Source organism: Tinamus guttatus, unplaced genomic scaffold (assembly GCF_059628265.1).
Source record: "Tinamus guttatus ecotype Peru unplaced genomic scaffold, ASM5962826v1 Tinamus_guttatus_pri_ptg000470l, whole genome shotgun sequence".
NCBI lineage: Eukaryota > Metazoa > Chordata > Aves > Tinamiformes > Tinamidae > Tinamus > Tinamus guttatus.
In genome coordinates this window covers 873,040-897,383 of record NW_028289004.1, presented here as the reverse complement: position 1 = coordinate 897,383, position 24,344 = coordinate 873,040, and the positions used below count along the sequence as shown (strand labels likewise).

Sequence of the window (24,344 nt, the reverse complement as noted above, 5' to 3'; positions counted from 1 at the left end):
TGCAGCCCTGCATGTGTCTGGTGAACTTTCCTGCTTCTGCAAGAAGGATTTGGCCCTGCAGTGGGTCTGTTTGTGCAAATAAGGGCTGAATTATGCTAATGCATTTTCAGGCTATGGGTCCCAAGATACCCAAATATTTTTGTTTTCTGCTATGTCTGTTGGATGCAAAGACTGCAAGTGCTGGATTCTTTCAGGGGAAAAAATGAGAATGTTTGGAAATAGCAGTACTGTGAAAGATACCTGTATATTTCATGAGTCTCCTGCATCTTTCTCTGACACGACAATGTAGCAGGGACTCTGTAAACTTTGAAAAGCCTCTTCATTTGCTGGCAGCGTGTGTTTGTGCAGTACGCTCTCCCGTCTGCACTTATTGTGGACGCTGGTACAGTTTTTTGGCTGTGAATAAAAGACCTGGGAAGGAATGCAGTGCAATGCATCAAACTGCTGAAGCTGTAGCGCTCGGTGTGTTTTTGAGAAGAGCAGCATGAAACAACCGCTTGATTTCGCTTGTGCAAATGAGAAGCCTGTTGTGATGCAGAGCAGGATCCTGCGCAGGCGATCGCGTTTGCCCTGCCGCGAGCGTTCCGACTGAACACTGCGATAATTGCAAGCAGAGCTTGGCATTTTGTGTCTCTATTCTTTTCATCAATATATTTTAACAAGTTCTCATGAGAGTATTAAAACGCGCTGGCTTCAGAGCACGTGGCCTGGCGGGGACGACTCCGCATGCAGCTGCAGCGGGGTGGCAGCAGCCCTCGGCGTGTCTCATTTCCCGGCGGACTCGGTGACCCAGCGTAACCTTTGGGCTCCCTCGGAAGGCCGGGCTGAGGGAAGCAGGAGCAGGTGACTGATGATGGCTGTCAGTGGGGCCTGCAGACAATATGGGAATCGCTTTAGCAGCCTCGCGCTGCCCCCGCTCGGCTCTTAAATCAACAAATGCAAATCGCCGCCGCCTCATTTGCTCGCGCCGCGGAGGCTGCCCGGGCCGCACGCGCTTTGTTGTGGCGCTGCTTGTTCCGAAAGGCAGCCTCGGCCCCAGGCAGCAGGGAAAATATCAAATGGGACCCGACCCCCACCTTAATGGTTAGCACCGCTAACCTTTGGGCCTCTGGCGTGCACAGGTAGGAAGATACTGCAATGCAAATACTTGTGTTTGTGTCTTGAGGGGGCAACGGGACGTGCTAAGAGCAGCTTGCATTGTTAGGCTTTGTCTGGTAGCTATTCTCCTGGAAAGGAGCAGGGGTGCCCAATACAGAGAAGCTCATACCTGTTGACGTGAAAACTTGTTTGCTGTTGACATTGCAAGTAGCTGTGTATTTAGCATCAGCAGTTTATTTACTGTGCAAGAATGGGAGTGTGTCTGTTAGGCTTCAGCAGAGGCACAAGGAATTTGTGAATCAATGTTACCTTACAAGTTCAGAATTATTTTATAAAACATAGTTGGGTGGCACGGATAAATCAAAGGGGCAATATTCTACATTGGTATAAGCATAATACAAGGCATAATGCAGAGTATTGTGTTTTTCAGTATACATCTGATATTGTTCTGCTTCCCAGACTGCATCTTAATTGAGTTGTCATTCAGAAATTCAGAGACAGAAGAGTAATGAATGCTATGGCAGCATTTGGTTAAAGTTCTGTGCAGCTTGTGTGAGGCTGTCATATGTGAACGTGGGCTCTGGTATGCAAGAGCAGAAGTGGTCGCTTTCCTCATCCGGAAGCTGCTGTTCCTCCAATACCTAGGGATGCAGCATCCGTGTTTCATGTACTAGGACTGCAACTGGCCATAAAGAACTATTTAAGCATGTTAGATTTGTAACTGAATTGGACAAATCCCAACATATGTAAACAGTCCTGGAGCTTTAAAAATGTGTAGAACTTGTGTGTTGTGTTTTATAAGATGCCTGTTTACAGTGTGTAGTTAATTCAAACTAGGGCATTTTATCTTGCAAGTGCTTTTATCCTTTTCTTTTTGCCTAAGAGTTAACAGTTAGGAAGTAACACTTTTAAAGCAAAATGGTGGGGTGCAAAGGTGAATATCATGCACATAGCCAGGCATTAAAGCTGTTAGTCTTTAAAGCGTAGTACTTTCTTTAGTTCTCTTTTCAGATATATCTTTGGGTTTTATTTCATGTTTTGTTTCTTACCAGGAAGCAATACTAATACTTTTTGGAGAAGGCTTGCTTCAAATTCCCCCCCAAATCCAAGAAATTAACTATTTAAAAGCTCCTTTCGTGCTTTACTTTTAGTTTTCAAAGGTGCTTTGGATCAGGCACTGGTGACCTACAATCGAATCCCACTTGAACCTTAATTTCCAGTACTTTTAAGCCATGTCACATTAACTTCATAGTGTTCAAGTTCAGAATGAGTCACTGAGGTTTTTCCTTGCATCAGTGAACTGCAAAGGTTGTGATCCTGATGATATCATTTAAAGCACCGTCCACTAAAGACTTCAAATGATTTCAAATACATTATGGTTTCTCCCTCCTTTCTCACAGCCCTCCCACCAGTAAGGTTGTTGGCACAAAAAAAAACAAAAAAAAAACAAAACCCTTTTGACCCTTCGTTTCCCTTTTCTTTAATAGATTCTATGTCTGTCAGATGTCAGGCCAAAGAACCAGAAATGCAGTTCTCTGGACTTGGTCATCGCTTTTAGTCTAGTATGGTGCAGAGCATCTCTTCATGGAGGACATATAGCTCCTGTCTGACCTACTCCTGTAGTTCTAATCAGTCTGCTGCAAAAGGAATCTTTAAAATAAAATCCTTATTACATTAGTGTGAATTGTGTGAAAAATGATTGCTAACTGGGAAATTTTACTCAATAAAATATGATTGCGGCTTGCAGGTTCACATCAGATTATAAGGTAGTCATATGCTCTAGATACTGGATCAATTTTGTATCGGGATGGGAGGAGAACCTCCTGTCAGGGAATCAATGGGAATTCAACAGGGAACCAATTCCATATAAGAATGAATAAATATGATGGTTTTCATTTTATTTATGGAAGTCTTTCCTTCAAATAAAATTTTGAAGTCTGGATGGCTCCAGGTAGAAAATACCAGGCAATAATCATGTGAGCTTTCTCATCAGTTTCTCCCCTTTAGTTGGATGATTTTCTTCACTGCCCCCTTTTTTTTTTGCTAGTTCCCTAGGTATAGTTTGCCTGTCTCGTATTTGTAGAAGCTGCTCTTATAGAAGGATGTCTATGGTGGGCTATATGTTTTGTAAAGTATTTTGAAGACTGTCTAGATAAATAGCACCTTATAAATATCTTAGTACTAGTAAGATTGAAAATTATGGGAAACATTTATAAGGTGAGTGGATTAATTGTTTTTAATTTATATTTTAATGCATTTTTTTTCTCTGAAGGAAGTCCCTCTAAAACAATGAGTATGAAGAGTTCACTTCTTGGATTTAATGAAGTTATGTAGTTTCATGCCAAACACTTAAATTCAAAATATCCAAATATATTATTTATTTTAGAATGTAAATTACACATATTTTAAGCCTTTGTTAGAAAAGTTACATTCCATCATTCATTTTGAGGTTTTTCCCCCCTTCCCTTTTGTTTTTGTTTTTCCTCAGTTTCCATTACAAAGAGCAGTGCAAAAATCCAATCTTCCCCTTCCAAAGTGACCCGACGTTCAATGCAGTCTCCACAGAAATCTGCTCCAGTACCGGCGCAACGGGGCAGGAAGCCAGGTCGGGGCAAACCCCCTGGACAGTCTGCAGTTCCCAAGAAGGGCAGGTCTCCTAAAAATATTCCCCTGACAAAAAGCACCTCTCATACTGAGAATCTTAAAACAAGGAAAAAAAGTTTAAAACCTGGAAAAAAGGTTAGTCTTTATCTACTACTTTACTTTATATTGCAGAATTTTGTAGAGAGATTTATTTTTTTCCAATTTTTATCTTCACTTCAGCCTTAAGGGCTTTATTGGATTCAGAAACTGATTACAAAAAAAAAACTCAGGAATAACTGTTCTGGATTATTCATTTCAGTACTAGCTACTGTGCATAGCCTAATTCTAGAACAAGGTAACCAATTTAAGTTAATTTATGGGTGAGTTGTTGGGATGGAGAAAAGAAAAAAACTATTCATGGGAACAGCTATTTTCAATAAAATTTCAAGAATACGGAAGTCCCTAGGCTAATTAGTCTGCATTATTTTGTTACTGAACCAAATATGTAGTTATCTTAATGTTGTTTCATCTCTTGTGTAGAAGCAGTTAGAGCTGTGGTGAGGGCTTGGGGGGGCAAAATTTAAGCATACAGCTGGATTTGCAGAATCAGTCTCTTGGATGCTCCCTAATCCTGGAGATACTAGTATGCAATAGGAAGCTTCTCAAGGCAGTAGCATCCTTGGGTGTCTGTCTCTGTCCTATTCTGGAAGTGCTGGTGTTTTTCTCCCTTGGGCGCACCATGTGAGAGCCAGGTGCTCCTGCCTGCATGCCCACTGCTGCTTCAGCATGTGCTCACCTCCCTTCCCTGCTCCTGGGACACCCGAGCTGGCAGGCAGAGGATCCCAGGGGAGCCTGTGCAGGATGCTGAACTGGTAGCAAATGGACCCAATGTCTCCCCGCTTTTTGTCCGCTCCTGCTCAGTAAATAACTGAATAAATAAGAGGTGCAAATGCTGCTACAAAGAAGGATAAGATCGCAGCAGGACAAATCTAAGCAAGTCTTGTATCACTATGGAAGTACAATCTAACTTTTCTAAGACTTGTTCAGCCCCTGGGGTTCCAGCAGTGCTTCAGGGGGACAGGCCATGTAAAAGGGCCATCCTGCAATATCTCTCGCCAGACAGCTTGTGCCTTGTCCCTGCACTACTCCCTCCTCTGTGCTGTGGGAAGCGTTTGCTGTCGGGTCCTTGTCCCTGCCTCCTGGTTCACTGGGTGGCCTTGGGAATGTTTGTAGTGATGCGTGGGAGGGGATGGACTAATAGCATGAGCGGGACTTCTCCCCTCGGTGACAGTGACGATCCATTTAAAATACTAATGAAATAACATTCATAGAGCATGCCTTAAAAGCACCAGCACTGACTTTTTCTCTTGTTGGGAATAAGAAACTGCGCAAAGAGCGAGATTCAAGCAGTGGAGGGTGCTGCCACAAAGACTCTGCTGGTGGATGGGTGTTCTTCTTGCTATGAGGGGGGCTGAAGGAGATCATTGATCACGGGACTCTCCTGTCCTGAGGAAGTAGTCAGGAAGGGCAGGGTATGTTTCATATGAGAGTTTTCTTCTATCTTTTGTGCTAAAGAAATTGACAAACTTCAGGTGTCCTTTGAAAGAACAGTTGGAGAGGTTTTGGAGCTCTGAAGTCTCTGTGGTTGGAGCATTGACTTTGGCCCCTCATCATGCTCAGCGTAAACGAGCCTGTCCTGTGTGCGGCTGACTGGGAAGGGGGCTCCTGCCTGTGCTCCGTGTGCTCAAGCAGTGCATCTGGTGCAGTGAAACACACTCCTGATTTCCCCCTGGGAGCCCCTAGGGCTTAGGCTGTGTAGTACCCAAATTCGAGGTAACTTAGAATATTTCTATATTAACTTTCACATGGAAGAAATTAAAATGACCTACTTTTAAGAATCTGTGGAAGGTTTTTAACTGCTGTTGTGATAAGGTTGGCAACATGTTCTGCATGTGATTTAATGCATACTGACAACTGCCAAGTACAACCTGTGTTCACTCTATAAATGTGCTCACCAGCATGAGTTTGTTACTGCATCTTGACGTACTGTTTGAGCAAAGTTTAGGTTTATATAAGATGGTGATTTCTGTTAATGTTTTGTTTTATGAGAGTCTTTCTCAACAAAATGCATTTAAAAGATGCATTTAAAAGCATGCTTTGCTTTGGACTATTAGAGCTGTTAGTATAGGAGCGAAGACGAAGATTTTATGTGGGAGTTCTGCACATACACACATACATGTGGCACGGAGTGCCTTACTGCCTGTAGGCTCGAATGATATAGATGTTGGAATGTGATTTTATTTTTTTCTGCTTTTCCTTTTATACCAAGTGAGGAGAAAAAAAAAAAAAAACAGGCTAAGCAATTGTGCAAAAGTGTCAGCTAACTGCATGCTGGTTTGAAACTTGCATATTTAGGGAGATTGGTCTGTGCTAGAAACACTGTAGGTTTGTTTGACTTTTTAAATTTTACAATGAAGGAGCAGTCTGGGACTCTGCCTTTTTAACTGTGTTGCACTACAATGTTTATCATTATGCCGGCATTAATTTTAATTATACAGTTAGGAATGTTAAGCTTTTGTGTTATTTTCTCCTTTATCTGAATGTTTCTTATGCTTCTCCTTAAGAGTGACAAGCACATCAGGTTTCATTTTCCATTCTTCTTTCCCAGTTTGGACTATGTGGTATTTCTGTGACATAATGAGAAAGAAATCTTTACGTTTCTTTCATGACTTTTAAAAGTACGCTTCGATATAACAGTACAGAGAATTCCTTCCAGACCAAGTGGTAACACAGGCTTGCTTGAATAACAGCCTTGGTAAAAGTATGGATCAGAGCCCTAAATTCACCCCCGCAACTACAGGATTTTGCAATATCTTCGTGCAGTGTGTGTCAGCCTTCCCCTTGTGCAGGCACCTCCCTGAGCGGCCGGGGCCAGCGGGCGAAGCTCTGTGCCCAGGCGAATGGGCCGCCTTTCCCGCCTCGGCAGGCGGCACGGCTTCTGGATCGCAGCTGGCTGCTCTGCAGTTTGGGGTTGCAAAATGAGCAGCTTCGCTGAGCAAGCGTAATGTGCTCTCTTTCCTCATTCTGGAGAGCGGGTAGGAAATGACTGACTAGTCTGATCACATTCGTCTGTTGCTTGTGGAAGATAGATAGGTGCCCTGTCTTGTAGGGTAGTATTTGTATTTCATTTCCATGCCTCCCACTCCCTCCCCTCTCCTGGACATTTGACCACCCATGTTTTGCAGCACAATGACAGACTAATAGTCCCCAGGAGAGTAAGTCCCTTCTCCAGAGAGCCCTTCTGGAATGCCAGAGTTAGAATCAAAAGCTCAAGCTTCCAAACGGCACTTTTATTTTCCGTATTAAGGATGAGAAGAGACCTTTCCATTAGCCAAAGCTAAGACGCACTGGCAATCTGTGACAAGCAACACGGCACCGCTCGGTTCAGTATCTGAGCCGGCCGCCTCTGCTCATCACCCTGCAGTGCCAGGCCGTGCCAGGGCAGCCCCTGTGTTCCTGGTGATTCCCCTTAGTACCACATTGTCAGATAGATTCTCTGGCCAAACTTGTCGCCTTTTATCCGTGGGCACAGAAATTTTCTGATTCAGAATCTTTCTCTGATTTCAGGGAAAAAAAAGGTTTGTTCTTTATTGTGGTGAGGTTAAGCACTAACTGCACTTGGGAAGGTGTGTCCTTTTGTTGCCAACAGAATGATTTTTGTAACGTATTATCTAATAAATACACAAATTACAAAGTTTTACAAATTAATACTGCTAAGTGGAAAACACTTGCGTTTTCTTCATTTGATATAAATAGATGGTTCAGCCTCTATCTAAAAGGATAAATGACTACTTTGTTCTACTCACTTGGGTTGAAGTGGAAAAGCAATTCCATCCAGCATTTTCACAAACTCTGCTTGCTTAGACTACTAACACTTTTATCTCTCTCCTTGAAGTTGAACAGGAGCTGGCGGAAAACTAGTTCACCTGATGTAAAAGTTGTCTTCATTAACAAACAACCTTTTTTTTTTTTTCCCCCAAGTTGACCTATATTATTCCTATTATTCCATGTGTTAAGAGATCTTTTTCTGCTTGCAATTATGTGGACCCATTCCCTGATACGGGGGTATCATCACAGAACAGTTGAGGCTGGAAGGGACCTTCTAGATCATCCAGTCCAAGCCCCATGCTCAAGCAGGGACACCTAGAGCACGTGGCACAGGACTGTGTCCATAGGATTTTTGAATATCTCTGAGGATGGTGTCTCCATAGCCTCTGTCTGGCAACAGCAACTTTGCTCACAGAGCACAGAGTGTTGGGAAGCACTCGTAGTGCAGTTTGAAGAAACGCCGAAGGAACTGGGCTCCCAAATACCACTGCCTGCCTTGAAACTGTTGAGCAAGGGAGTTGGACTAGATGATCTCTAGAGGTCTCTTCCAACCTCAACCATTCTGTGATTCTGTGAAACTACAGTTTGACTGAATTTTCTCTACCCTTACCACACGAGCAGCCAGGTCTGTGCTGCATTCAGCAATGTAAAATCCTTGGATAATCTCTGAAATTTGCAATTTTGGGGGGGATAGATAAATTTCTCTTATTTCCATGTATCTTTATAACACTTCTAAGCCTGTTAGAAATGCCTTCCTTGTACATGTCTCTTTTTGAACGCCTAGTCTAAATCAAATAATAACAAAGACCTCCCATTATCTCAAGTGGAAGGTAAAGCACACTGACCAATTTATAACTCTCTGGGCTACAGATTCTGCTACCCTGTTGTACGATAGGCTGCAAAGGAGTTTGGTACGGGAAAGGAAAAGTTTTGACAACCAGTGTGATTAGATTACAACTCTACTGATTGTTAGATGTCTTGCGTAAAGCACCAGTTACAGAAAGCAAATGATTATTTGAGAATTCCAGCCCCTTTCTGAAGGAAAATTTAGAAGCTCTGTAAAGCTGACAACTAGATTTGAATCAGGTTTTTTTATAGGAATAGCTGCTCTGCCCAACTAATTTATTGGAATTGTGATAAACCTAGGTGATTGGAAGAGTATAGATAAGAAAATAATTTAAAACACTTTTTCTATGATTCCAGGGCTTAGAAGGATCATTATTTCGTATATAAACCTTTTATTTTTCTCCTGTTCCCTTTTAGATAGAGTTGGGTTCCTTTTTAAGTCCGTTATCTCCCATTGCCTTACTTAAGTAGCTGTAAGTGAACGCTAACAGTTTGTGTTACCCCTTTCCTGGACTTTGTTCTTTGCAGTGTGTAGTACTTTTCTAGTAACCATACATCTTCAGTAGTGCTGTAATTGGTAGTGTTTTTGCAAACTCCTTTAAGAAGAAAAAGAAGAAGAAAAAAATGCAATATCTTGACTTTGGACTTTTTGTTTAAACAGAAAAAAAATCCGCCAGAACAACAGACACCTGCACCACTACCGCCTCTTTCTTCTTCTGATGGGGACAGTAGCACAAAGCAGGTGCTAAAAGATGGACTTAGTTTGTCTGGGACAACTGCAGCAGTTATATCCACAGGTAAAAGGAATTAAAAAAGAGCGGGAGGGAAGAAGAATGTACTTTTAGTATGAAATGGCTTCCCCTTTCAAGAATGTCATATTATGGAAAATGTACTGCTAACGTATTATTGTAAGTCATGATTCCACTACCTTATTTTTAAAGGATATTAGTGGGTGCTAGCTGGTATTTTGCTGCTTGCACTGTAGAAAATTTCTGGGACAGTAGGGCTTTTGGTAGTTCTGCTAGACCTGGCATTTTGCTCCTGTCTAAAGGATGTTTTGAATAGTTCTTTCTTGTCTGTCTCACTCTTTTATATACGAAATGGCAATAGATTTAGTTAAAAACCCACAGGATGTTTAGGGGTCTTGCAGACCATGTATAATAGTATCTATTATCTTTCTATAGCCTTACATTTAAAAAAAAAAAAAAAACTCAGATTATTCTAACCCAATAAAGGCAATGAGGAGAAATAAAACTCCCGCTTCCTTCCCTGTTTGTTTTTGAATATAATAAAATGAGTTCGAAAAAGTGTAAGCAAAATAAAATAATCTAGTTAATGAACTAACTCACTGAGGAAACTATAACCATTTAATTAAACAATTTATATTTCAATTGAAATCTCAGAACTATCTGAAATTATGATACTTTTTGACATTTAAAATAGAAGCTGTCTTTTTTGTGTCTATGCCTCTTTTTAGTCTCAACTTCAGTAATGGCTGAGTGAATATATATGTGTTTCCTAGGAAAATAAATCTATCAGAATGCAGTTGTTAATGAGCCAGCCAGAAGATACCATGAAAACTATTTTTGCTGATTTGTAACTGGGATGATTACTATAAATGTTTCCTCCATTTCATGGATATCAGAGAGTGGACAGATATGTGTGAAGATACAACATCATTAAAACATCTTTTAGAAATACATCAGTTTTTTAAATTCATGGGGTTTTTTATTATTATTTATTAAGACTAAATAATACTATAGTTCCGAAAATATGAGAGCCTTTTATATATTGAATGGTTAAAATGTTGCCTTAATCACCACTGTGTACTTTTTCATTAAGCCAGAATAAATGTTTTGGATGTGTTCCTGGTCTTAGGGCAGTCAAAGCCAGAAGGAAGCAAGAAAAAAAAAATTTTACGTTAGGACAAAAATCTTGCATTTGGCATTGCTATTCCTTTTGAAAGAGAATCTTGTTTAGCCTATGTAGTCTATATAGAAAGCATTTTCCAAAGTTCCATTTTATTGCTTTTGTGATGAGCTTTAATTTGGCATGCACTGTTTCCTTGAGAATTATCTTTATTTTACTTAGCAGAGAAGGCCAGGCTGCGGAGTGGAAATCCTGTATATTTTGAGTGGTTTGGGGCTACTGAAGCTGTGGATATCGACCATTATATATGCACACATTAATGCTACATAGATGCTTCAGAATGAGCATCCCTGGCAGGCACAGGCCATAGGGTTGTTGCAGCTCTCAAATATGAGAAAAATAAAGGCAGCAAGTTGGTAAGGCCTGCTTTTAGCATCAGGCCTTTGTAGTTCACCTGTCAGTAATTCTTTCTTTACTGGAACTAGTGTGTGAGTGGAACTTAGTCAAAAATGAGAGAAGTGCAGTTACGTGCTTCCTATAAGCACTTTGTTATGGTGGCTGGATAGAAGAGAGCTTTAGAACACAAAGTGGGTTTGGGACTAGATAGGAGAACCTTGATGTAGCTCAGGGAACTTTTTGTTTGCTCAAAAAGTGTGTATGCCTGCCTGCATATGTGTGTTCAGCTTCCTGACTGCAGCAGGATGTCTCTTCACCGGGAGTCAAACTAAAAAAATGGTTCGCAGTTCTAACTTGTGAAAAAGTTTCAGTTCCTTCATGTGCACCAACTGCGATTTAAGTAGAAAAACTCAGCAGTAAATACGGCTTGTTCTTTTTCAGTGTGTGTGTATGTCAACAAGCATGGGAATTCTGGGCCTCATCTGGATAAGAAGAAGGTTCAGCAGCTTCCAGATCACTTTGGACCAGGTCCTGTCAATGTGGTGCTTCAGCAGGCTGTACAGGCTTGTGTGGATTGTGCCTATCAATCCAAAACAGTGTTTGGATTTCTGAAATCCGGCCATCATGGAGGGGAAATGATAACTGGTATGCAAAGTTGTTTTGCTTTTTTCCTTTTTTTTTCACTTAGTTGTTGAATTGTGGTAAGGCCCAAGAGTTGAAATAGTTGCAATGGTTTTGTATTACTTTTGTAACTCTTTAAGAACAGTCAAGAATGCATTCTTATGACTTACTTTGCTAAGTGAGTATTGATGGTGCTTAATTTATTTCAGTGTGGAGACAGAATGATTTGAACTATTTTTTAGATTAAAAATTCAACTCCAGCAATTCAAAGTTACATATACTCAGCACTATTGGATCCTTTTTGCTAAGGAGGGCTTGTGCACCTCCTTCAACAGCTGTAGCCAAGCATTTGTCAAGTAAATTCAGTGCAAGTCAAATATCAGCTTTATTAATTAAAGTCATTCGCATAATCTTATCCATACCTAGTGTTTGTGTTCTTAATGCCTTAACCGGGTGAAAAGTTTCAACCTAATCCATTTAGTTTCCAGGTAAATTATTCCATATGTTAAAAATTGCTGCTTCTTCCCTTTCCCCTTCCCCAGAATATTAGCAGTGTCTTAGGTCACTGGTCATCCACCTATGTCCTCCCTTATTGGAATAGCTTTATTTCTGTTACGAATTAATGACGGGTCTACAGATAAGCTATCCCTATATCTCAAACTGAATAGCTGCTACTTGGCTTTTTTTTTTCCCTTCTAGGAAATATTCCATATAACTGTTAGTACATCAATTCATAATTCCATCAGTGGCAGTAAAAAGACTTTCTGTTACATAAATCTCTTTGCATTAATGCTAGATGTGATAGATAATTCATGGACTACGGGTTTTATTAAATCTTCATTCCTGTCTAACAGTATTTTAAGCACAGCATCCTTACCTGCATGTACCAGGACTTCAGTCATCTTTGCTTATGCCTCTTCCTGAGTTTGCTCACAAAGTGGAAGTTTCTTCTCTGCTGTAGAGTAAACATTTAACGACACTGTGTGATTTTGAAATCCATATTACTTTATTTTTGCAAGATACATGAAAAAATATTATTAATAATATCCTGCTCTGCCTATTTTAGACTAATCACTTGAACAAATCCCATCTGAGATGTGCACTGCCAGTATTCTGTTGGTGATCATTTAACATGAGGGACTAAATGCTAGACTGGTGGCCTATCCACCACTATGACCGACTGAAAGCAAGTATTTCACAGAGGAGATATTTTGAGATTTCTTTTTAATTCTGATTTGTTTAGATTTTAAAATGATATATGAAAGTGAATGGCAATTCTGCATTACACAACCTGGATTTAGAGAAGTCTGCTCAGTAGCTCCAAATTTGAGAAACTTGCCTACATAGTGCTGCTGAAGCTGGGTCTTGTAGATCATCAGATTTTAGAGAGCTGCAAGACATTTTATCTTTTTTTTTCTGAAATATTTTTAGAGTCACAAAATGTGAACTAGGTTAGTGCTGCACGTTACAACCAGCTGTATGTGTGAAAAGTAAGGGAGAAGGGGAAATATACAATAGAATAAAATGAAGAATTACAGAATAAAGTAGAGCTTTTTCCTTGAAAATGATTTTGGTGCATTTTGAGAAACTAAAAAACAGTTTATTTGTGTTGCAGCAGAGAATAAGCAAAGGTCTGTCTTGTGGAATCATGAACTTTCCTATCTGCCATGGGAAGCAACTGTGTGCTGATGAGGACTTGGATAAAATAATCTTGCAAGAATATGTGTGAATAATTAGAGGGTTCTTTTGGTTCAGCTGCCAAAGAAAATAATTGTTTTGAACAGAACTAAATTTAGGATTTTTTTCATCTTTTCTTACTCAAACAAAAGCACAAACTGTTTTAGTTTTGCATGATGCATAAGGTTTCAATTCAAGCAAATGTAATTGAAAGGAAATTAAAGACTTGATTAACAAGGCCAGTAATGGTGGTGGTGTCAGGCTCTCTTCTCCTTTTAGCTCACAGCTCATAGACTGTGGCATTTGGTGGGGTGAAATAGACTGTGGTTCAGATTAAATCTTGAGAAGATTTAAATCAGACTCATGGGTGAATTTCCTCACTAACAGTCACAAACATTTAGTTCAGGTCCCCTCAGCCTTTCTGCTGGCTCAAACCTTCTCTTTAAAACACACTTACGGTAAAGAATTAAGAATGGCCCCTCCTTCTAGGGGCTGGTGTGCAAATAAGATCTAGTACCTGTGTATTTGTCATTAAAGGCTGGGCTGAGTGCACTTAAGAAATACCCCTTTTTATGTTTTCCTCTAGCGTTTATCTGGAGAGTGAGGGGCCTAGGTCCTCTGCAGGCAGGACCTGTGGATCGGGATCCTCTGCCCTCAGTGGAGGGTGGCAGGGCTGCCCTCAGGTGTTCAGGGGTACAAGGGAGCTGTGCATGCGCTGGATACTTACGTGTGCACGTTTCCCATAGTATGTAATGCTGGAAAAATCAGATTGCCCCAGTTATGTCTTGCTGTACCCACCTGGAAACTCTAAGATAATATTGTTCTTTTCAGCACTTCTTTTTGAAATGAAAAGTAAGGCACAGAGAGTAAGTAAATTCCCCAAGGTCATATGCGAAGACCCATGAGGCTATTATAAAGCATTTTACATTTTTGCTGTAGCTGACAGTACTGCCTCACAGTAAATTTGTCAGGAGATTAGGCTGCGTTCAGCCTCGCAGCCTGGTTGCTCTCTGTAGCTGGTTGACTTCCAAGGAAAAACATGCCTTCCAAAATCCCTTCTCAATCCCCCTTGCCCAAACAGGAAGTAGGGGACTCTGTGTCTGAGCCACATGTGGGACTGTGAATCATAAGGATTTCATTTGAGCACACTAGAGTCTGGATAAACCAAACAGGCTGTGGAAAAAAGTGCTTCCAGGATTTGCCCCTGTCGTACTGTTTTGCAACTTCAAGCACTTGCATGGGCCCATTCCAACAGGGAAGCAAGGGAGAGAGAGAGGTGATTCGCTTCGTTTGTAAAACAACGTAGAAAGTTCCTTAATTCAGCTTCTGTGACTACAGGCTTTCTTATCACTTCTCGGTTTTGGAAATGCACGTGCCATCAACAAAATGTTGATCCTTTAAAACTCTCCTGCTGCTGGGAATCTAGTGTTCACAGCACTAACTGGCTTGGTAGGCTAAAAAATCAGGAAGAGAAAGCGATACATAACGGGGTGTTTAAGCTGCTGCTTTCTAATTCTAAGCTCTAGTTACAAGTTTAACTGCTTTGTTGTAATGTCTTTCTAAACAGAAATAACTAATATTTTCACCTAAAGTAATGGCAATTATTTACCTCTTTGCTGGTATGGGCAATATTAAATCTTTCCAAAATCCTAAGAATTATCACTAAAAAAAGGAAAATGTCCTTGACCATACTAGTCTGACTTTTGTGGAGGTCAAGGAAGGTGACCAGCAATTAAGGGTGCAGGCCTATGTCCAATCTCTTTGGAATCAGTCAGCTTAACAGGCACTGAGTGTCCGCTGCCCAGCTCCCGCTGAAAGGAATGGGGAATTGAGCAGCGGGGCATCGACAATAGGGTCGATTTCTCCAAGGGTAAGAGAGCAAATGGCTATCAGTTTCTGCCACCAGAATTTTAACGGTAATAGATGCCAGCACACCACCACAAGTATGCGCAGTTCAATTAGAAACTGCAAAAAAAGACATATTAAACTCTTGTTTACTTGCTTGCTTTTAAACAGATATTGCAAAGAGTCTTTTTTGTGTTATTTCCTGCGTTTTTTGGGGGGTGTGTGTGTGTGTGTTTTTTTTTTCCCTCCTGTTTTATAAGCTAGTAACAAAATACACATAAGGTTTTGATGATGAGGTAATAGTTACAAGTTTTGTTGTGCTGGGGTAAATCCAAACCTATTTTATTGAAGTAAGTTTTCACAGAGCAAATATAAACTGGCAGGGACCTACCATGTTAGAATCAGCCCTGCGGATGCAAATTTGCTGAGCTCCAGAACGAGCATTTACTCTTCTCTTGTCTCTTGTACAGTGTAAGTCAGAGATGGATGTTTTCTCCTGTAGTTAATGATGGTGTTTTACTATACTTCATGATGCTTGGGGGTGTTTGACATCATCTCCTTATTCACAGCTTCCTTTGATGGGGAGAAACATGCCATCAATCTTCCCGCTGTAAACAGTGCATCGTTCGTCCTTCGCTTCTTGGAGAAGCTCTGCCACAGCCTGCAGTGTGATAATCTCTTTAGCAGCCAACCTTTCAGCCCTTACATGGGATGTGCACACAGCCCTACGGAATACGATAGGAACAAACCAGGTATTGTTAAACAGTGGTTATTTTCGAGTACCAGCATCTTGGAGGAGTTGGTGACTTTCTGAAATTTAGCTTTCTAATCTTTCTTTAGCTTGAATTGATTGAAATGAATCCTTTTTCAATTCTTAATGAATTAGTTCCAGTGCGGTAGTGCTTTGATAGAATGGGATAGTTCATACCACATGTGCAGAAATCACTTTGTTCAGCCAACTTTCTTGCAGTCCCATCAGGAAACATATGTATTGTACCACTGGGATACTGCTAAAAGAACAAGCTCAAAACGTCACATTTCATCTTTTCAATTTATGTTCTGATCGTAAAATAAATGTACAAAAGGATACTTACTGCCTTGTAAGAAGGGTCTTGCCCTGAAAGGTAATTCAGTTCAACCCCTCTCATATGAGTAAAAGATGCTTTCTTCCCTCTATATTCATCTTGCTCATTGACGGCTCCAAGACTTTTCCACATTCAACTATGGACCGTCTAGTCCTTTAATGGGGAAGCTGGGATTTTTCGCAGCGCCTGCTTGTGATATTTTGCATGAGGCCAGTATCTTTGTCTGCTACACAGAGAGGATCAAGGGAGGAGGGAAAGCAGCTTGCCCAACACCTCCCATCAGGTCATCTGCAGAGCTTAGTGTTTCACATCTCAGCCCATGGGTTACCAGGAGCTGTAACTGAGAAGCCCTTGATGTCAGTGCAATTTCAGAAGATTCATATGGTGTATCAAACTCCTCATAGCCATCGTAGAACTGAGTCTGTCTTCCAGGTGTTGCTTTAGAAAATACTTATTTTTCCCATTCTGATAATCATATGGAAGCCTGTAATTTTATCTCTTTTCATAAAATGGATAGGATCAAGGTAATTCGAATGATAGAGCAGCTAAGCTCTTCTTCATTTTTGAAAGTTTGCATCAAAATGATTGTCTGGATGACTCAAACTGAATTGTAATCTGGTGAATGCCTGTCGTTATGTCTTTGTTTTTGTTCCTTGACTTCTCCCATAAGTATTTTTTATGTTAGAATAATAGCTAGTGACTTTCCTCTTCACAGCAAAAGAAGAAATATCTGAAAACAGAGGTGCTAAACGATATTCTCAGGACTCTCCACCATATACTGCCCCTCTTTCCCCTAAGCTTCCCAGAAATGATGCTCATCCATCTGAAGGTAATTACATTGTGTTTGGACTATATATGATGATTATTTATGATTTCAGTCTTCCTAGCAAAAAAAAAAAAAAAAAAGAAACACAGACAAGTACAACAACTACAACTTGTGTCTACTTTGTCTCCAGCCTTTGACGTGTCAGGATGAGAGAGTGTTAATTATTGGTGAGTGGCGCAAATATTGCACTTAAGGAAGATGTATTGCAGCTTCCAAAAGTCTTTCCCCTAAACATGCTGGCCCTTTTTATGAAGGGGCTCAGACAGATGGGTGATGGATAAAGCCTCCTGCTTCATATATGGTAATTTAGTAAAAAGCCAATTGCCTTAAAATGGGTTAGAAAATAAATTAGAAGCAACTCCTAATAACTCTGGCCTGGGGCCAGCAAGTGAGTAAGGGTATCGCTCCATCAGGCTGAGCTTAAGGCTTAGCTGCCCATGAAGGCTGAGCTGGCCCTGCTTTCCTCCTTCGTGGGCTTGCAGGGCTCCTGCTCCTGTGCTGGGGTGTCAGCTGGAGCAGGGAGCCAGGGCACGGAGGAACATTTGGTCCAGCAAGCAGTCCTTTGCAGTGCAGCTCTCTGGACCGACTCGCTGTGGTGTCAGGTGAGCACAGGGAACCTGACCCCCCTGTGGCAGGCAGCTGCTGGATCGCTGCAGCTCGCCAGTGAACAGCACTTTTGCCTGCACAGCAGCCTGGCTGCAGCAGCTGAGCATGCCGCTGCTTCTGGTCCCTCTCAGACGTGAAGCATGTTTGTTTAAACCTCAGCAGAAGAGACTTAGCAAGTGTACTCTGCATTCACTGTGTAATTCTTTAAACCTTAGCAACTTCCCAGTTTCGACTCATCCTGACTTTCTCTTGTTGTGATATAGCTGCACAGAATTTCCAAAAGCTTTTTTGAAGTGTCACAGTGATTAGCTCTTTGTTCCATGATACTGTTTTTGTTTGCTTTGGAGATCTTCAGGTTATTTTATGTGTATTGGCATCTGTAGAGGCAGAAAGATCTCTTTCTCTGTGCAGTTTAAAACTCACAGGACTAGAGTTAAAACTATCATTTTGAACATTTTAACCGGATATCCTCCTCTTTATTTAAAATGGTGTGAATTGTTCTTTTATGTAAATGTAGCTTATTCTACATTTATAATACATAAGAGGTAATGCACAGAAGGAGGCAACAGAAATTAATAATAGATGCACAACTGTTGCCTAGAGAAATATTGTTTAAGTGTATCAGACGTCTGTTGAATTGTCACATATTTCTGCTGTGTAACTTGGTGAAAATTACTGAGATGAGCAAAGCAATTATTTGAGATAGAACTCCATTATCTTGCAAGAAATCTCCCTTAAAGCAAACATGTAAACATATACTGCTTTTTAATGCTTGTTGAGTAGGTTGGTGCTGAATCTCCTGTACAGATTAAATTGATGTATTCCTTAAAATATATTTGAAATCAGTTCATTATAAGGTGCAGTTATCTGAGCTTAGAAGCAATATAAATAAGCAAATGCTTTGTCATGTTTTCAGAGGTTTGAGTTTGTACCCTGCATTTCAAGAGGCAAGATATTCTCGAGTGTTGTGTGTTTTCCATTAGAGCAATGTCCTCTGCTGAAAATCTGGAGGTAATTTCATAGCGGTCAGTCATGGGTTGGTTAGCAAGAAAGATCTGTCCTAAAAAAATTCTGGCTCCTTTGAGACATAGTTGTCTTGAAATAGTTGTTTTGAAATATAATTTGAAGACAAAATGGAATAATTGTGGGAAAGGGTCTTTCAAACAGCTCTTTCTCCTGATCTGCTCAGGGATATGTTTTGCAGGTTTTTGCCACCTTTTCTGCTCTCTAACAGTTTCCCCTTGAAGCTGTGAAAGGTGAAGGTGGGGAGGGGGATAATAATCTCTCCCTGGAAACAAGGTACTCTTACTACAACAGCCAGTCACGTCACCCGCTTACATATGAAGCAGAACATCGGACTTCTGAGTCCCAAAGGAGCTTCCAGAAATTTGAAAGCCTTTGCAGGATTTGGACATCTTGTGTTAAAAAGCCTGCTGCCATCTTTACGTTTAAACTGTGAGGTCTTTTGTAGGTGTTTTATTAATCTGTCCGGAGATCAGGTATTCTGTAATGGAACCTCCAGTGAAACATGAGAAACCCAGTTCTCTTCCCATACAGTGGTTGTTCACTACTGCTCAGAACGATGAGGTAGAAAACTTTAGTTATTCACTGCCCTCTTGACTGCCAAGCTGTGCCAGACAGCAGTGTTGGATCAGCAGTCACACCAGATGAGCATTTTTTCAACAAGATTGCAGCTGTTTCTTTGGGTGTTTATTATTATTATTATAGGGAACCTAGATGGATGGAAAGGGAGTAGATGTGACTGTATAGTTGTTGGACAGAAACACCTCTAAAAGCTATGATGGCCCAGCCAACTCTCCCATATTGTGTATGTGAACTGAGGACTGACATTAAGATTAATTCAAACACTAGCATCTTAGAAGAAGAAAAAAAAAAAAGAATCGATCTCATCCCAGCCCTTTTCAGTACTGTTAAATGTAAGATATATAACATCATAGAGAAATCTAGGATTGGATTAGAATAAACACAGTTAGATTCTTATGTAATATAGCCAGTTTTTAAAATCTTTAAAAAATCTGCAAAAATCTGTTTTCTCCTGCTAGGGCTATCTACTTGATTGCTATAAAAAAGGTTCATTGTTAAGACATTGGTGTTGGGTGAAACATGTTTGAATATTCTAGTGGAAACTTCCTGTTGGGCAATATTGTGTCCATTAATTCATTCTGCATTCCAAACCTTTTGAGCTTTGTCCAGCTTTGCATAACCATTTAAAATATTACCTCTGCTTTTGGTCTTCTGCACTGCTGTGGAATGATTGCTTTGTTTCCATTTCGGCAAGCTGCTGCTACTACTTCAAGCTGACAAGTGTGAAGAGGTTTAATGTTTTCTTTGAAAACCTCAGTAGACACTTTTTTTGCTTCAGATCTGATAAACCAGGAAGTGGTTGTTTTGGCTCTTATTAAACAAAGTGTTTGGATATTTTGGGGCAAAATGGGGCTCTCCTGAGAAGAGAAATAGTAAATACTGTTTTAGCTCTCTTGTTCTTTTCCCTGCGTGTAGCTGTTAGGGTGTTAGGTAGAATACTGAATCAAAGAAGGGCCTGTGTTCTTAAAAGCTGCTTTACTGCACAGCTGTCTAGTCTAATGAAGGGTATTACATCTTCTTGCAGTTCTGCCTTTCTGAGTTCACTAAGGGGATATTTCTCTGAGTATTTTATTTCCCTTCAGGATTATGTTGTCTGAAGACCGTAACTGCAAAATACACTTAACAATTGCTCGCTAAACTCACGAAGCAAGTTAAAGAAGTCCTTGAGAAGCTTGCAAGCTTTTTTAAGGAAAATACTCTTCCTTAAGTTTTATTTGCAGTATTTGCCCCCCAAATAATTCAAAGTCGCAACAGAACAAGGAGAGTAAAACTTATTTCAGAGCCTGGTTTCACAGAGTATACCAGTTCTTACCCAGAAGAGCAGACTGCCTCACTTTTGTGTGCTTTATAATTTGCCTAAGTAATTTTCAAGATCACGGTGGTGGAGTTTGCACCTCTGTGGACCTGTTAGCTACGTTTTCCAGTTCTTCACTCCGGTGGCAACGAAACATTTATTTCTTTTAGATTCATACCTGGTGCTTCCAGCTTCTTTCCCGTGCTGGATACTGGGCTAGTGCAATGGAGAAGGAGGCATGGAATTGTTAGAGACTGGAGGGGTGTTCACTCATTCACCCCCTTCGCCCCCATCTAGGCTGTTGCTCCCTATCAGGCTTAAATTGGGGTAGATAAGAATGGAAATTTTTAGTAATCAAACAGACCCACTCCCGTCCTGGGATAGAGAGAAAGGAACCAACTGAGCTCCCTTCGGCTGGTTTAGGAGTAGTTTTAACAGAACTTCTAAGCAGAGGTTGTTTGTGTTTTCAAGAGTAGAAAATAGCAGATAACTGAGATAGAAGATTTCCTTTCCTGAGGAAAAATTTCAACTTTTTTTTTTTTTTTTTCACAGTGGGTTCACTTGTTGACATTTATCTTTAGTTTAGCTTTGCACAAACCAGTGTGCACAGACATTTTATTATACCCTCAGCAAAAAACTAACTGTGTGTCAGCATTGTGGTCAGGATGTGTTCATATTAGTCTACCTGTACGTGGGATTCAGAGCTTTCTGCAACTTTTGCATATAACCTCTTTTATTTTCAATGGCAGCCACTGTGTCTGAATGTATTGTGATCTGTAAAGGACAATTGACCACTCATTTTGCTTTTGGAATTAATGGTTGTCTCTCTTCTTGAGAACAAACTGAAGAACTGGTAGCACAAGAACTTTTCTTAGAAACTTATTGCAAGGTAAACACAATTGTAGTGATTATCTCATTAATGATTTTGAGAACACGTTTGAAAAAAGATGATGAGAATGCTGACCAAGCTTGCATATGTGTAAAAATTAACATCGGACATTTTTACAAAGCAGATTTTTACTGTGTTCCTTTCCTGGTTGTCTTGCAAACATGACTGAAATGATTTCTGAAAGCCTGTCTCAAATATGACCTGTTCCTTTTTTCTATTGTAAATATACCAAGAACCTGGTGATTACTTGAAGAAAAGGGCAAAGGCTCTGTAGTTGTGCTTGCTTCACAGATTTGTTGACAGGCTTAGAATCTGCCCTTAACTGGCAGAGAGCACAGGCTGGAATTACATAACAAGGTTACCAAGTCCAGCATTTCCAACAGATCACTGTTTGTTTTTATGTAGCAGAGACGTTACCTATAGAAGAAAACAGCACTTCCAAAGAACACCGGTTTTCTGAGGACTCTATGGATTCTGCCCTGAATTCGGTAAATCCTTCAAGCCCAGCGCGCCGAAACTCCACGGAATACCGCGCGGCAGGGAGCGCGCCGCACTACAGGAGCTCCCTTCAGCCGGGCACTGCTACCTCGCGCTCGTTCCCTGCCCTCCGCCGGCTCTCCCTGAGCTCTGCTGGGAACTGCAGTTACTACGAAGTTAGCAGGAGCCGCATGCAGAGGCGGATTGAAGGTACGCTGCATGCCTCAACTTTCCTGAGAATGTAGCTGCTTTCATTAATGCACAAAATCCAAGAGTTAACGCATAAAGAAGTACTTTGCCGTAGAAAAGCTGGCAGATGGAGTGAAACGCTCTGCTGTTGCCAAACGCGTCAAGCCTGCTAACGTAGCTTCCAATACAGAATTTAAGCTTATTAAAACTAGTACTGCTGTGGAAACCAGAGGGATTTTGCCTGCTGCACTTTCCTCTCACTGCTGTTACGGACCCTGCAACAGACCCGACTGGGGAGTGCTAGTTATGCAGCTCTCCTCTTGAGCATCTTACCCACTCCTACTGTGTTACTGAAGTACGGGGATAGGGTTTCTTCCTGTCCCTTAAGCCTGTGCAGTTTAGCATGCCTTTGCCACATTCCCCCATTGCTGGGACCCGCGAACCAAATATTAAACTAATCCCTCTAGTTATGACATAATGCTAATGCTTATGCTGCTGAAAATAGGAGCAGTTATATAAGGCATTTAAAGACAAACAAAAATGTAATTTGGAAGAAAATAAAAGCATCTTTCATGTTAATATATTGCAAAAGAGTGAACAAAAGTCTGTTCTTAGTATTAAGACTGTCTTTAGTTAGTTAGTAAGACTGGCTGTTGTTAAGACTGTGAAATGAAATGTGTTATCCCTGTATAGACTAGTGATACTTCTTCCTTTCACAATATTTTTCATGCTGTAAGCTGCAAGTTCTACCACTGGACCAGATCTGAACGCACTAAAAAGAGAACCTTCAAGAATATTGAATAAGGATCCTTCCGCCTGGTCAATAGAGGAAGTAATGCGCTTTGTGAAAGAAGCTGATCCACAGGCACTAGCTCCACATGCAGAGCTCTTTAGGAGACATGTATGATGCATATCCATTCTTTCTTGTAGATTTTGCATACCACAGTAATTGTTAGAATACACTTTTCATGTCTATCACTCTGTTTGCAATTAAAGGCAGAACAGATTCTACCCATTTGTATGTTAGACAGAGGCTGATTTTTTTTTTTTTTATCCGAACTCCTACTGTGGTGTGTATTCTCTGTGTTCCAGCCTTGTTAGACTAAAATAAATTGATGTTGCTTTCCAGTTTATATAGAGAAATACTGGAATTCCATATTCTGATGGCCAATGCAAGTCCCTAGTGCCCCTGGAGAAAGTACAGTGCAGTCTATGCAGTATGGGCTACATGATGGATGTCTGCTCTCTAAGACAGTCTCTTTGTAGACTGATTATCCCAGACTAGGCAAGCTGTCGGGCCTTTTAAGCTTTGCACTTTATCATTAACTGTAAAACTCGGAGGATCAGTTAAAAAGTCTGTTTTAACAATATGCAACATCTCATGGGATCTAACTTGATCCTGCATTTAGAGAAACTTTGTCAGTTTTTGGTTTTAGTTTCTCCCTTCCCACTGTGCTTCTCTGGCAGACTGCTCAGCTTTGTTGTTTCTTCATAGATGACCCTCCCCAAAAGAGGATGACTTCTCCCTAGCAGATCCTGTTGCCAGGCTGTTTATCGATCTGTGTCTTGTGTATGCTCTTTTGCATGACATCAAAGGCATTTATTTCATCCTTGTTCTGCACCAGTTTTTACTAACAGTTGCATTGCAGAGTATGCTAGATTTGAAGGGGAAAATTTCAAAATAAGTTTTAACAGGACTTCCTGTCTAATGTCTTAGTTGTATAACAAGACTAAACATCACTTGTTTTGTTAGATCTATGTTTTGTTTGTTTTTTGAGTGATTTTATTTGTGCTACTTTAGAGAACTAACTACTTGTCTACAATATGTAATGCTGACAAGAGCTTAGGCTGTTTCAACAGGCTGTTGAAACTTGACTAAGTTGTCCTCGGTCTTGATCCTAACAATGTCTGGTTTAACCTGAGCATAGATCTATCTTGTTTCACAGATTTAGGTGGTCGGTAACCTCTTCCTCCATGTGACTGTTTGCATGAGTGTGCCAGAATCCTCCCACAGCTGTGTTCAAGGTTCACTGCAAGGCCTCCGTGCTTGGATCATTTAGTCTCTGACTGCACGGGCCTTTTTTTTCCACCTCTTTTTCCTTGACCCATTCACTTTTGTTTCACTTGGTACCTAATTCCGAAGGCTATTTTGTCTTTTTTTTTTTAACTTATTGTAGCGTGTTTTTTATTATCTCAAATACCTAACTCATACATTAAAAATACTTTGGTCTTCAGTAATATTAGATTGTACTAAATTACTGCTTTAATTTTGCTGCTTCCTATAGTATAGATAAAGATGATGTACTCTTCAGTTTCATCATGAACCTTGTTAAAGCAGTTGTGTGTTGTTTTGTTTATTCTCTTCCTTCTGCAGGAAATTGATGGGAAGGCACTACTGCTACTGAGGAGTGATATGATAATGAAATATATGGGACTGAAGCTGGGGCCTGCACTAAAGCTGTGCTACCACATTGAAAGACTTAAGCAAGGAAAGTACTAGCTAACAGGGATACCACAACGTGTGTTCGTGTCACACTAATCTCTCAGGTT

At 40.6% G+C, this 24,344-nt stretch overlaps 1 protein-coding gene across 1 annotated transcript in view; it reads left to right on the top strand.

The window, feature by feature from the left end:
• The window catches only part of SCML2 (Scm polycomb group protein like 2), a 67,844-nt gene extending 43,500 nt beyond the window's left edge, over positions 1-24,344 (top strand). Inside the window, exons 8-15 of the mRNA XM_010223434.2 lie at positions 3,587-3,837; positions 9,077-9,212; positions 11,122-11,325; positions 15,393-15,575; positions 16,624-16,737; positions 21,534-21,815; positions 22,532-22,695; positions 24,169-24,344. Coding sequence (XP_010221736.2) covers positions 3,587-3,837; positions 9,077-9,212; positions 11,122-11,325; positions 15,393-15,575; positions 16,624-16,737; positions 21,534-21,815; positions 22,532-22,695; positions 24,169-24,294 — 1,460 coding nt within the window. The 3' untranslated portion in view covers positions 24,295-24,344. The remainder of the gene's footprint in view (positions 1-3,586; positions 3,838-9,076; positions 9,213-11,121; positions 11,326-15,392; positions 15,576-16,623; positions 16,738-21,533; positions 21,816-22,531; positions 22,696-24,168) is intronic.